The 14533-nt window shown below is 40.9% G+C and overlaps 1 protein-coding gene across 11 annotated transcripts in view; it reads right to left on the minus strand.

The window, feature by feature from the left end:
* BCAS3 (BCAS3 microtubule associated cell migration factor) overlaps nucleotides 1–14533 on the minus strand; it is a 375413-nt gene that overhangs the window by 235581 nt on the left and 125299 nt on the right. For 8 of the 11 annotated variants that reach the window (XM_054166701.1, XM_009902812.2, XM_054166697.1 and 5 more), the window contains exons 16-17: nucleotides 10370–10520; nucleotides 2971–3015 (exon numbers count right to left, since the gene is read on the minus strand). In XM_054166701.1, coding sequence (XP_054022676.1) covers nucleotides 2971–3015; nucleotides 10370–10520 — 196 coding nt within the window. The remainder of the gene's footprint in view (nucleotides 1–2970; nucleotides 3016–10369; nucleotides 10521–14533) is intronic. The other 3 variants (XM_009902820.2, XM_054166698.1, XM_054166705.1) reach the window with 1 other exon arrangement.

Genomic DNA, 14533 nt, shown 5'->3' on the forward strand with positions numbered 1-14533 from the left:
CAGCTGAAGTCAATAACTAAGCCACCTGCTAATCACAGAAGAGCTAAAGACTTCAAAACTAAAAACTGAAAGGCAAGTTAATCCCAATCTCCACAGTATTTAGGGAAATGTGTGTTGATGATAGTAAATAACTTCTCTAACAGTTAGTCTGCGGGGGACTGTTTCCATTTTGAATGTAGATGCACAGAGATGTGGATGTGTACGTGTCCAGTGAAAAGCATATGTGAGCACTTCCCACTGAAATGGCACAAAAACTGATGGCAGCAAAGCAAAGAAGAAATTTAAGACAACACTTTGTCAGCGCTTAAAAAAGAAATGAAGAGACACAGCAATGGCATGCAAGTTCTTTGATGCTGGCAACACAATAAGAGGAGATTAAAAGCTACTGAAACAATTCAGTTCTACCACTTGTTGACTTTGGTAATGAATCAAATTCTGCCATAATCTCTGGAAATGCTTTGTGTTAGCTCTTTATAAAAATGAGAAGTAATGACAATATTTAACTAGTCAACATTTTTTACTATTGTTTATTTTTCTGCTTTATGGAGGAAGGAATTAATAAGAATTAATACTCTTAAAATAGTTTGAAAATCAGAGACAGCTATGAAAACCAGAGGCTATGCAGTACAGTGATGGAGTGTTTACAGCTTGGGTTGGAAGGGACCTCAAAGATCATCTAGTTCTAAGCCCCCTGACACGGGCAGGGACACCTTCCACTATATCAGATTGCTCAAGGCCTCATACAACCTGGCCATGAACATCTCTAGGGAGAGGGCATCCACAACCTCCATGGGCAACCTGTTCCAGCATCTCACCACCCTCACTGTAAAGACTTTCCTCAAAGAACTCATAAAATGCTGCTGTCCCTTAAATTTGTCTTTCAGTTCAGCGTGAAACAAGTTGCAAGACTTTCAAAACTATAAATACATCTATTGCATATATATATAACATGAAGGAACTGCTTTACAAATCCCAACATTATCAATCAAACAGCAAGAGCCTGCACAGGCTGAGAATCAGATTGCTTTTACATTCCAAACAAACAGGTTTCGAATGCATCAGCTTCATAAACCCAAAAGCACTCCTCCAGAAGTCCACAGCTAAACCCACTGAAATGGAAATGTGGATGAGTTCTGGAGGTAAAAGTTTTACCTAGACAACATAAGCAGCAACAAAAGTATCAGGAGACAAACACTGCATGAAATTTGCAATTACACACAGCATTACTGCAAAAGCAGATCTGCCTCCAAAGACATAAATTTGAATTAATTTATCATTGTGCCTAAAACCAGAAAACAAAGACATGTTTCCAGTTGTCAAATCATGAATAAAGCAAGAAAATAAATGGTAGGCTCCTTTATTTGCCAGGCAGCAAGCTGTCAAATCTCCATTCATTTTGTTTACACAATTTTAGGTCTCATTAAGACCTTAATGGAAACAACATGAGTTCTTCCCCCACCCAAAGTGTGTTTTTTATCCTAATTTCTCTGTAGGCTAGTAAAGACCATACTTTTGAGCTAGCACTGGCATTAAACAAACCACAAAAGAGGCTTGTGAAAGACAGGCAACGATTTTTGAGTCTATTTCATACATTCCCTCTTTAATCTAGGCCTTTTAATCTTGCCTCAATCTACAGTAATTTCTGCTTCGTGCAGGGGGTGACCAACCCATGCCATTTGCTAAGACAATCCACTTTCAAAACTCTTCTTCCACAGCCTTTCCAGTTCTTAGATCACCAGAGGAAATACTTAGGGGCAGCACAAACCACCTTTAGATATGGTTCTTGGGAAGACTACTTCAGTACCAGGTGTTCTCCTGGAATAAGGCAATGCCAGTTTCTCTCCTTTAGTGTCATATGCAGTGCCTTTGCTTCTCCTGTCGTTGGCAGAGTTCCCACTTTCCACTCTACCCTTCTCTTAAAAGTCACCCAGTGAAGCTCTTAAAGGCTTCTTTCTGCCAAGGGTAGGATTTTGGGAGAAAAAAGCAGGTGATAGATGTGGAACAGACTTTTAGTAGTAAAGAGCTACACACTACCATTCTAACAGGGAGCTGGTAAGTACCCTGAGCTAAACTTTAAAAACCAGCCCCAAACCCCAACAACCTCCCACCCTTCCCCTCCAAAATAAAACCTCCTGGCTGAAAGTTTCTGCATTTTCTAAGCTGCTATTTTTCAGATGTTCAAACTTTTCCCATTCTTGTTGCCTAAAACTGCTGACCTGGCTTATTTTCAAGAAGCCATCATTGATGCTTTCTCTCTGTAAGCAGCTCAGTGCTACAATAATAAAAGGAAGCTATATGGAATCACAGAATGGGTTGAGTTGGTAGGAACCTTCAAAAGCCATCCAGTCCAACCCCTAGACAGAAAAAGAGAAGCTTGTTTGGGGAAGATATGTCAATCATTTTTGTCCATTATTGGGGAAAGAATTTATTTTTTCAACCCCTGTGCTACTTAAAAATTAATTGCCCCTCTCAAAGGCAACAAAGACTAACGAAAGAGAATGCATTTCACACAGAATCACAGAGTGGTAGAGGTTGGAAGGGACCTCAAGAGACCATGGAGTCCAACCCCCCTGCCAAGGCAGGTTCACCTAGAGAAGGTTGCACAGGAGTATGTCCAGGTGGGTTGGAATGTCTCCAGAGATGGAGACTCCACCACCTCCCTGGGCAGCCTGTTCCAGTGCTCCAGCACCCTTAAACTAAAGAAGTTCCTCCTCATGTTTGGATGGAACTTCCTGTGCTCAAGTTTGTGCCTGTTAGCCCTTGTCTTCTTTGGCAATGCTTGATGGTGAACATACATCCATAGTTTAAAAACGAAGTTATGCAGAGCTTCCACCTATGGATCAGCCATGCAAACAAACACATTTAAACACAAAAAAAAACTATTTAAAAAATCAAACCAAATGTAAAAGGTTTAATCACAGAGGACAGCAAATGAGTTATAGGCATGCTGGGTTTGAAGTGGGAACTCACCATGGAGCTTTTATGGAAAAACATCCTGCTCCAAACAGGTAAGGTCTTCACAGAAAGGGGAAAAATGCACAGAAATTAGATGACAACTCCATTACCAACAAGTACACTCTATAGCATGCTAGTAAGATTTATGCAGAAGGTAAACAAAATCATCTTTTATAACCACTCATGATGCCCTGAAAGAGATGTCTCCCTCCAATGCAACCAGCATGCTGACACTCACACACACCAGTGCTCACATGAATGGTCTCCACTGACAAGGCCACCAACCCCCCCTCCAGAAGCAGGAGCTGACAGGGTAGGTTCCTCATGCACAATGGCCATGACCAAGGCAATGCACCAGCTGCAAGCAGGCTTTGAGGTTATAACTCCAGTTAGACACAGCTCAGCTTTCCTTCCTGAAATCTCCTGACAAATCTGAGGCAAAAGCAGTCTGGGGTTTTAACAGACCTTAAAGTCAAAACTAGTAGAAAAAGTACATGAGCAGCAAATACTTGGGGGTCTTCCACAGCACCCTGAAGGGCTGAGTGGGACAGTTACAAGTTTACTGAAAGACTCCTAATGAAAAGCAGCAGGTACCAGCACAACCTTTTAGAGTCAGCCCTTTTTCTAGGATAGAAGCACACCAGTGAATTCAAATTGTTTAGCAACTGTGAGACACAGCAACCTCATCACTTATTACAAAGGTATCTTCAGAAGCAGCTGATACAGAGCTCAGTGGCTCTGGCCACATATCTCCACCATGATTTTATTTGACTTTTTGTGCAAGTATTTTGCACAGTGTAGAGTTTCACAAACCCTCCATTAATTGTAACTTTTACTGGTATCTGCCTTGTTTTTAACATCTCCTCTGAAAAAGCCATCACCACACTGGCATTGGCGTGAAATCTGGCATGGAGGAGCAGGAGGTAAATTTAGAGCTACTCCCATGCTCAAGGCTTCTTTGATGCTCATTGGGCATGTAGCATCACCCCCAAAATGGCTGAATAAGTGATTTTGAAGACTCCAATGTGTCAATTCTTTTCTTCTAATGTGACCCAGAGTTAAATTCTGTCTAGCTGAACCAAGTGAAATAATTCAGGCAATGAACTAACAGAAAAGATCTATCACAGAAGGATGTATAAAGCACTGAGCCATGTATCTATACAATTCAAAGGAGACCAGCCTGATAGGAAAGAATTCTGTGAGCTAAATTTGACACTGAGTGAAGACATGCTCTCAAAACAAAAAAAAATAAATCTCATGTGAAGGTACAAATCTAAAACATTTACTCTCCCAACAAGCAGAGATGTAAAAAAGCCAATAAAGTAGAATGTTGCAGGAAAAAACACACAACTATTTTTGAATTAAAGCCAAAAACCATATTGAAGATCTTTTGAACTCCATATAATGGACCAGCCTTTAGCTGAAAGAGAAGTTCGGTTAACACTCCGGGGGAGAGAGCTCATTTAGCTGCCTTTCTAGACAAAGCAGATCACCTTTGAACAGTGATAAAACCCAATTAAAAGGATTGGGCTGTATGCATGGTGCCATCTCCTACACAGTCAAGTTGAAGGTCATTCCAATGCCTCAGCAGAAGCTCATTCCATCACTGTTGTACTGTTTAAACATTTAATGGAGAGCTAAATCTTCTGCACCACCCATAGCCAATCTAATCCAAAACCTGGGATGAATCTGGTGTAAATTTGCAGAGTCATTGGAGAGTGGCTGAGTCTGACTGGGAGCTTAGAATGGTTAAATGATGATTTTGGATGTTTGGGCCTCAGTTTCTCTGTCTGCACAAAGCAGGCAGCAAATGACGTTTAGCTGAGCTCATTAGAAAAGATAAGTTAGGCCTCCTTTTTTTGGACAATGTGCTGTGTCAAGCTGATTATACTTGCAAATTAACAAATTCTCTCTACTTTACAAATTCAGTCAGGTGGATCCATGCTTCAGTGGAAGGTTTTGTTCATTTGGTTGTTTTTAATAGAGATACAAAACCTTGCATCAGAAAGAAAATGTACTTACACTCCCACAGACTGCAGCAGAGGCTTATGAAAAGCCTGATGTGTGAGAAAGACAACTTACTATTCCCTCTCTGTTCTCAAGATGTAATTTATTTCAAGATGACCCTTTTTTTTTCTTTATGATATTTACATAAGCAATTGTTTCTCACTGTTTCCTTCACACAATATGGATGGTATGCTAATTGAGAGAAAGAATGTACAAATTACAGGATAACCCAACCTTGAAAAGACAGCACCAGATGGCTGCGCTCAGTGACAGTAACAGAGCAAAGCCAAGGCAAAAAAACTCACTGAGGTTCCCCCTTCCCAGAGCTACTGTGAAATTCCAACAGGAAAATTATGGATGGAAGGTGATTTATGATTCAAAATCCCAACAGAATGCTCCTAATTTCTGATCTCATTTCTGAAGTTTAACAACTCCAGAACCGAAGCACACTTTGATTTTGTGCCACCGTGCTCAACAAAAAGGAAGCTGTTAAAGAGCGGTGCAATAGGCACTCGCTCCAGCCCTCATCACTCTGTCCCCATAGCTGGACTCCTCTCATAAACAGGGACATCTGATCAAAATGTACTGCAAATAGCTGCATTTCAGATCAATTACAAACCATTACAGCTTGCTTTATTACCAAAAGGTATTATTGAAGGTGACACAAAACAGATCCAAGAAATGTGCCAGAAAGAGAATGTCTGGCTTCAACATGCAGGAAAGCTGAGCTGTTTGTACTGATTCTTTTAGCTTTACCTTTTCATATTGTTTTTTTTCCCCTTGGCTCTTTTTAGGTACTTTTGCCTACTCAATTGTATGATGACGTCATGCCTTAGCACTCCTTATTTTTGTTTGCTTCAGTAGTAGAACGTGGGGTAAATTAAGCTCTCCAAGTCAAAAGAAACCAAGCAGGTATCAGTGCTTTTCAGTACATAAAATAGAAGCAATGAGAAACACCAAGATGATAAAATTGCATCAGACACTTTACCTACTTCCCCCCTTCCTTTTTGGGGGACTGGATGAGGAACAGATAGAGTTTCATGCTTTAAAAAACCCACTATCTAAATCTTTTGGATGGAAAAAGAAAACCAACCTAAGGTTTATTCCTTTTCCTGTAAGATACATTGGATGTGTCTGCTTTGACAAGAGCCAGCTAATGCAGGTTACATCCTGGTGTTTCACTAAAGCTACAGCGAATTTGAGACTGAAGTCTGATACAAATATAATGACCACATCCCTTGAGAAAATTAAAACAAATGCTGCTGTCAGAGAAACCAACTTCTACAATAGTTTTTCCTCAGGGGCAATTACTGTAGCTTTTATTTCCCTCCTTCCTATTACAGCTCAGCTGTGTCCCCACATTCTTATGAACTGGAAACTAACTACAACCCATTCCACAAACACAAGGAACACTTATAAAGCCATTGCAAAGCACAAAGCTGTCTTCTAACATATTCACTGCCTTTTATAGACAAGCAAGAGATGGATCATAGAGCTCTTCCCCTTTCAAATCTATAAGCTCTTTGTAATGGGCAATGAATTAACCCATTCACCAGACTCCAGAAGGAATTCAGCATTACTATTAAAACTCTGGGAGGGAAACTGAGGCACAGATATAGAAAGACTTATTAAATCTAGCTCTTTGATTGTCTTATGTCCCCCTAATCTTTAAAACATAAGATGCTTCCTCACTCAGTGTTAGAGCCCCTTAGGGAAAGCCTATCTGCTCCTCAGAATGTGCTGACAATACAAACTACAGGCAAGCCAGTCAATGGGATGGCAAAACACAGGGACAAAAATTAAGTGGAGAAATTACAATGAGAGACTTGAAAAAGCAGAGGAAGAAGCAGAGGGCAGGGAACAAGAAATGACAGTGATGGCAAAATGGAGGTAATGCTCTGAGAGAGTGCTGAGAATGTGATTTGTATCCAGAGAGTTGAGTGAGTGATCAGGAAATGTTTCAAAATCTGTAAGCTTGCATGGAAGGGGAAGAAAAAAAACAGGCATCTGTGATGAAGAGTGCAGTAATGACCCAACTCCAGATTCTGGTCTTTCATTCCCACAGGGTTACAGTGAACACTTCTGAAAAATGTGCTGCCATTCCACCTGCCAAGTACAATGACATGACACACTTTGCAGCTCTGCTCCAGACAGATGATATTAAAAGCCCTGATCAGCCCTTATGGTACCTTAAAAAAATATGCTGCTGTCTTGGACACTAACAGAACAAAACCCAGCTTGACTGTTTGGGGGTTTTTTTGGTTAATAACACCTGCAAAGCTGAAGGAAGATCTCTAGCATCGAAGCATTAAAGAGCACTGATCAGCCCTTTTGGTACCTTATAAAAATATGCCGCTGTCTGGGATACTAACAGAACAAAACCCAGCTTGACTGTTTGGGGGTTTTTTTGGTTAATGAAACCTGCAAAGCTGAAGGAAGATCTCTTGCATTAAAGAAGCTTTTCACATATTAAAAGCAAAGGAAACAGCCAAACCCAGGACAGCCAATTAAAGGGTGTTCTTTTAATCTTGCCTTTTTGTCACTTTTTGATAAATGCACTGCAACAGATTACATTTTAATTCCTTAAAAGCAGCAACAGCAGAAAAAGGAAATCTGCTTGGAGGGCCGCCCTGCACTGCCTGCAAAGCCCAACTGCTAGCGAGTGCCTCTCCTTTTCTGATCACTGCACAATCACAAGGTTAAGCAGCTGCTCCCAAAGAAGAGCCTTGTTTCCTCGGAGCAGCGCTTAAAGGTGCTGACCATGTAGGTGTAAATACATCTGTCTTTTGCCATTTGCAGTAATACATGCCTCCTACACTTCTCAGAGCGAGGCAGATGGTCCCTGTCCTGTCTGAGCCTCACACTGCACAGACTCACATTGCTCCGCGTTTCTGGAAATACGAGGGCAGATGTTAAATATGTTAAACACACGCTTTGCCCCCTGGAGGTTTAAGTTAAGGCTGCTGTCTCAATTTGGTCATTTTAGGCATGCCAGGCTTCTTGGATCCTAGGCATTCTTCTTAAATCCCCGCTTCAGAAGTACAGCTTTTCATGTTAATTTTGTGTCCTTTCATCAAACGGTTTGGACGCAGAACAAATGAAGGAAGCTCTCAGCTTAGCGTTACACAGCTCCACGGGCTTCACTGAAAATTATGATCCTCATTCATGAAAACTCTATTTACACAGCAGGGTATTTCCCATGCCTGTTGTTTCCCCCCTCCCTGTTACATAAGCCTCGTGGAATATTTTAAATTCAATTAGTTACCAAAAAAAAACCCACCCCACACACAAAATAACAGGGCTGGGGAATGTTTGTTAACAGCAGCACTCGCTTCAAGGAAACTCCAAATAGGAACACTCTGAATGTGTTTACAATAGCTAAGAATAAATGTTTAAATAGACTAGAATAATGGACAGAACAGAATTTAAATGAAGGAGAATAATGCAGAATTCTCATATGTGCAAGGGTTGTAGAAGAGTTTGCTGGTGACCACAGCTTTAAGGCCTCTGTAAAGACCACTGCATGATTTACCATTATAAACCAAGTGCTGCTTCTCAAATCACCATCTTCACCAGCACTCCTATCACCCTACCTTCCTCCCTGAAGGCCCTCTGATGGCTCTTTGTTTTCTTGCTATGTCTTCTCCTAGCTAAGTGTCTATTTAATTTCTATCTAATTTTGAGGAGTTTACTAACCCAGCCCAGAATTACATTTCTGTCCTCTGACTGTACTCTTCCAGACACCTTTTTGGTATTTTCTCCCTTTGAGGAACTGTAACTTCCTGCTAATCTCCACGCACACACTCTGATCCTCTCTCTGATCCTGGCTCCCTTGTCCCTGCTCAAACCTCTCTATGCCAGTCCAATTTTTTTTCCCTCACCTGTGCTGAAAATGTAGCGGGGGGGGGAAGGATAAAAATAAACAACTGAAAAGTGTAGCTATGTGGCCCTCATACTGTTTCTTTGCTGTTTCACAGGTTCCATTTACAGTTGTCTGTGGAGTTCAGGAAGTTATCTGCAGACAGCCTCTGTGCTTTGGGCAATTCTGTGGCCCCAGTTCACGATCTGGCTCAACAAGCCTAATGAAATTCCTGTTTACAGCAGCGTGAGTGGGACTGGATTGTTAGGCAGACATAGAGAGAGATCCATGTGTATAGCTGTGAATACACAGGTAAGCTTCAGAACATCATCATGCATGCTTAGCACACTAAACAAAACGACAATGGATTTTACTCAAGCACAGGCTATGGGAATTACCCAGGGAGAGAGGGAATATCCCCAAGCTCTCACCTGAAAAGTAACCCCTGGTTCACGCAACAGAAAGTGAAATTCACCTCACTCTAGAGCTCGAGCAAGAACCCACTGAAGCAAGCAAGCCAGTGCCTGCCCCCTTTTGCCAAAATGCAGGGGATTGTTAGCAACCTTCTCAATTGTTTTTGTCCAACCACATGCCACAGTCCATCAGTTTTTCTCAAAATATAAAAGAAGCCAGCTGTCAATGAAAGGATCTGACTTTTAACTAGAAAATGATCAGGGATTTGAACACCTAAAAAAGGGGAAGAGGGGATAAAATCCCTCCACCAGCTTTATGTATTAATTGCAAAAGGCTGAAGATTTTAAATTTAGAAAGATACAAATATCAATTATTGAACAGCATCAATTAACTTGAAATTGTTACAGCTTGTGAAGCTCACAAAACCTTCTTAGTTATTTGACAGAGAGATATTTAATAGAGCTTTCTTTGCACCACAAATATTTTGAAGTGCTTTATCATGGCACAGTGAAAAGTACCAAAGTGCAGCTGGCTCTGAACTGAAAAGTCCACACGTGAATGTCATAGTACAGAACAGTCACTTCAGAGGAAAAATAAGGTCAGGAAAACAGGAGGATGAAATTTTGCCTTCATGCTCAACCTGCCTTACTGTCTTCCTTTTCTGATAGGCAAAAAATCATTTCTGCTTGAAAAGTTTGGAAATCAAAAGAAACAGACTTTGGAAGAAAAACCAAAACAACAAAAAAAGCCAACAACAAACCAAACCAGTAACCCCACATCTTATCCTGATTGAATACAGCTCTGCTTATGTTTCATACCAATTCCTGGTGTGAAACCTCTCCTCGTGTCAGTGTACAGCATTTCCCATATGGTAGACTGCAAGGAAATGAGCCACCAAATGAACACTCCTGGATTGTTACAGCTTTGTTTTCAGGTTTTGTTTATTTATCTGATGCTGGTTTCCTTTTCTTGTCTCCTCTTCTCCTCACCCCTCCCCTCCTTCTGTTGGCATTAAACTGCATACACTGAAATTAAACTCAGGAATCAAACCAAGTCCCACTAGCAACACGGATTTTTCCTGTATTAAATACAAGAAAGAAAGGTTTGCAAGGAAGGATTGTGCAGCTCACTTACCCTGTGCGTTTGGTGATGGTCCCTAACGTCATTGGCTGCTTGATTTGAGCAAGAGGCAAGACCACAGTCAAACTGGGAAGAGGCAGGAGGCGAGGGTTCCCAGGATTATTGTTTGTGAAGTTGTTGTAAGTGTCTTGGCTGTTCAGTTTACCTTGATGGGAGAGAGAGAGATGCAAGAAAACACGTTACTTTCATTTTTCCTTCAGCTACCATTCTTTAACAGCTGCTTGAAATAAGCCATTGCTGAAAAATAAAAATTAAAGAGAACACAACTAGTGAGCTCTTGTTGTCAGCAAAAACACATCTAAAAAAGTCATCTCTCTCAAGTGAAAAAATAAATGGCAGTGGAAGCAGCAAATATTGATTTTTATGTAAGGGGATTTCCATGGAAGGGAAATTATTCTTGCTGCTGCTGCTGCTTGCCTGACACTTTTGGTCACCAGAAAGTTTTCAAGTTCAGTTTGAAGAACAAGTTCTGGGTTTCAGTTCCCTGGTAAGAATACCTGGAAGGGAATTCTTTTCCTAAAGTACCACATACAGTGTTGGCAACTGAAAAGTCCTCAGAAGGTTGCTTTTGTTGTCCCTACGGCACACATCAGAGTAATCTGCTGAGCAAAGACCAGAGGAAAATCACAAATAACTATAAAATAAAGCCAGGCAAAACTGCATGAAAGAAACAAAGTACTCAAAAAGTACCACACTTCATATTCATTCAACAAAGATGAAGTTAAAAAAAAAAAAAACCAAACATATAGGTACTTGAAAAAAGGAAGGGGAAAACGTAACCAGAAAGGAAAAAAAAGTCCCCACAGCCCTAAATTTAGCTTGTTTCAAAGAGCTCTGTGCTGGATATATGCCCAGTTTAGATATGCTTTCTTGCTTTCTGTATCATTCTGTAGTCACAACCTTTCATTCTTCAGTTAGAAAAGGAAACTAGCTACAAATTTCATGGACAGTAAAGAAAGAAATGTGAGGAAACCAAAGAAAGAAGTTAAACAACAACAACAGGGGGAAGAAAAAGCGCGGCGGGGGGGGGGGGGGGCAGTCTGTTTAGAACAGAATCAAAAGTACTTTAAATAGACAAGCAACCATGAATTAGAAGGTTTAGATCATTAACTTGTTTTTCTGTGTTCCTATAATGCTGTGAAACGCTGGCTTTGTTCTTAATCAAAAGGGAGCCATATTGGGAATTAGGTTCCTAAACAACCGATGCATTCTACACAGATATTATACAAATCCCAGGCCAAATCCATACAATCTGACTGAAGAGCAGCCACCTTTTTTCAAGGAAGAAAAACAGCACAGAAAAGGGTTTCTCACAGGAAGCTGCCTGAAAAGCTTTAATGGTACTTCAGATGGATTGAAAATAGGAAAAGGAAGGCAGAAAAATCTTAATGAATGTCTCATCATCCTAAAGACACTCAATGCTTCCTTTACCCTTCTTTTAATACTATATAACTGTAAGCTTAGGGGGAGGGATTTGTTTGGGGTTTTTTTTTTCCTACAAAGTCCACAGACCTCTGCATCCTGGGCGGGGAAAAAAGCACAACAACAAAAATGATGAAATTACCAAAGTGTATTTCATGTTAAGCATCTGGGCTGAACGCTGGTCAATCCATTTTAAGAGAAATAGCAAAGCTTCAATGAATAACAACCCCACTGAAATCTCAGACAGCAGATTTCATTAACAGCAATTTTCCTGCACCAACTTTGAATAAAAAGAAACAGGAAAAGATCTGGGGGGGGGGGGGGGGAGGGGAGGAAAATAAAGCTCAGTTTTAAATGAAGACTGAAATGCAATTTTTTTTTCTTTATTTTATTTTAAGATTAGTTTCATAATGCATTCTTGGTTCTAGTAGGAAGGAGTATAAATAGTTTTCTGCATTATTGTCTAATTAGTTACTGTTGCATGTAACCGAGGCCTCTCTCAAAGTGTTTCCCTCTCCCATATTCACCACCAGCACCGCATGTTCCGCAGCAAACAGCCACGGGATCTACGGAGGGGGGCTCCAAACGTCTGTAATTTGTGTTCTTTTACTTGTTAGGAATATAATGATTAACTCTGAACTACTGAACCAAGTGACTGTGTTGTAACAGTCCCCTCTCTCAAGGCACATTTAATTACTCCGTGCCCTCCGCTCCCAACATTGTGTAGTTTTCCATATGCAAAACCTTCAATAGAATCTTTGCATGCAGGGAAAGGAGGCACTTACAGACCATCTTCCTACACAAGGGAAAAGCTGCTTTATTTTCACACAACTTGAGGAATCCCAAGGCAGTTAAGGATAGTCAGGAAACTGCAGGATTAAGTCAGCACTTAGGAGTTCTTCCTTAATCGTAGCAACAACCTCCTACAAATTTTTAGGCTGGCGCACAAGAAAACACTGAGTAAACAAAAAGTAATTTACTAAACTCTACAGAAAGAACTGAAAATACCAAGCCCACAGGGGAAAAAAAAAAATTACTAAGCTACACAGAGAGGACTGAAAATGTTGCCATGCTACCAAAAGGAGACAAATTATTTCTGACAGTAAAGATTTCCTCGAAAATCTGACAGAGAATTTGGAGATGGTGCAGATGAGTGAGGTTAAAGGAAATTGTACTTAATAGAATTTCTTAGTAGAAATATTTGCTGTTGTTCACACTGCATTCTTTTTAGCTATTTTTATGATGTTCTATACTGTTCTATCTTCATTGTACATTGCCTCAGACCTGTCAGAGGGGTACATGCATGGCCCTGGGGATCTGTGAGAAGGGCTGCTCCTTTCCTCAGCGTTCAGTAAACCTGAATTCTCTGCATTCTGAATATCACTGGAGCAACACAATGTTGCAGGTTATGTTTGATAAGTCACTCTAAACCCCCATAATTCTATAGTGTGCTGTGGAACCAACCAGAAACTCAACAGCCACCCTCCATTCCCCGAGCCCTTTGAAGTAGGAAGCCTCTCCTGCAGTAAATGGGAGTTGCGTGTGTACAGGACCGCCGGATCAGGCCAAGAGAGCACAAAGAATGCAGTCAAGCATCAACATTATTTCTACAGCTCAAGCAGTTGTTGATTCACTGTCAAAGGACAAGCAACAAATAAGCTAAAGTTTAAGTCTGCTAGAAATATCAACCATTTTTCACACAGCAGTATCCTGTACTCAGGTTGCCTTGCCACATGTGGACAGTCTGAATTCACTCTCCCAAGGAAATATGGATATTAATAAAGACTAAAACCCTGGAATTAGAGGAGTCTCACTTAGCCCTTACAATTTAACTTTACATGCTAGCTTGGTTGTATACTGACACAACACACAAATCACATCCTAGTGACCATTCAAGCAATACTTTCTATTGCAATTAATCTAGAGAAAATTAATCACCATTGTCCCAACCTCACATTTCCAGCAGAGCACCCTAAACAATGAGACACTTTCCCTTGGTAATCACCCCAAGGCTGAGCTAGCAGCCCTCAGGACCCTGAGCAAGGCAAGTCCTTTTGGCCAAGTATTCATCTTTCCACGAGCTGTCACAGAAGAGATTTTCAGATGACAGTTCAAGAGTTGTGCATAGGATACATTAAAACCATTTTAGACTAAAGTTCATTTTCCCTGTATGCCTCCTCCCTTTTGCCCGATCTTCCCTAGCTTGGGCCACAGCTCAGGACACACACAAGAAGAAACTCTTGAATTATTTTCACTCTGATCTTACAGACTCAAGGTCCAAATTCCTGACTGCAACCAAATACAAGTCAAAAAACCTCCTACAGTTAATCCTAATTCAACCACTTACACTTTCACTGGAGAAAAATAAAAGTCTTCTGCCCCAATAAAGCTGCTGATAATTAATCTCTTATTAATTTTACTAAGTGACTTGCAAAAAGCCGAGGTAGCCTGACAGGAGGAGTTTATTTGCAAGTGCAGCATTATATTGGATAAGCTGTGCCTAGTGAGACACAAACCATCCACTTAGCTCTGCCTTTGTACCTGTCTGCTGAAGTCTGCAGCAAAACAGCCTCCATCACATCACCCACCCAAAAATCTGAGCCACGCTTTTCCAGACATTTTATCCCACAAATACTCCAGGTGGGGGGGGGGGAACGGATTAAGTTGAGGATAAAAGTGAAGAAAGGAAACAACAATGGGCTTTGTTGTCAGAGGGAGGGAGCGGCTGCCGGGCCC

This window comes from Dryobates pubescens, chromosome 13, assembly GCF_014839835.1.
Source record: "Dryobates pubescens isolate bDryPub1 chromosome 13, bDryPub1.pri, whole genome shotgun sequence".
Taxonomy (NCBI): domain Eukaryota; kingdom Metazoa; phylum Chordata; class Aves; order Piciformes; family Picidae; genus Dryobates; species Dryobates pubescens.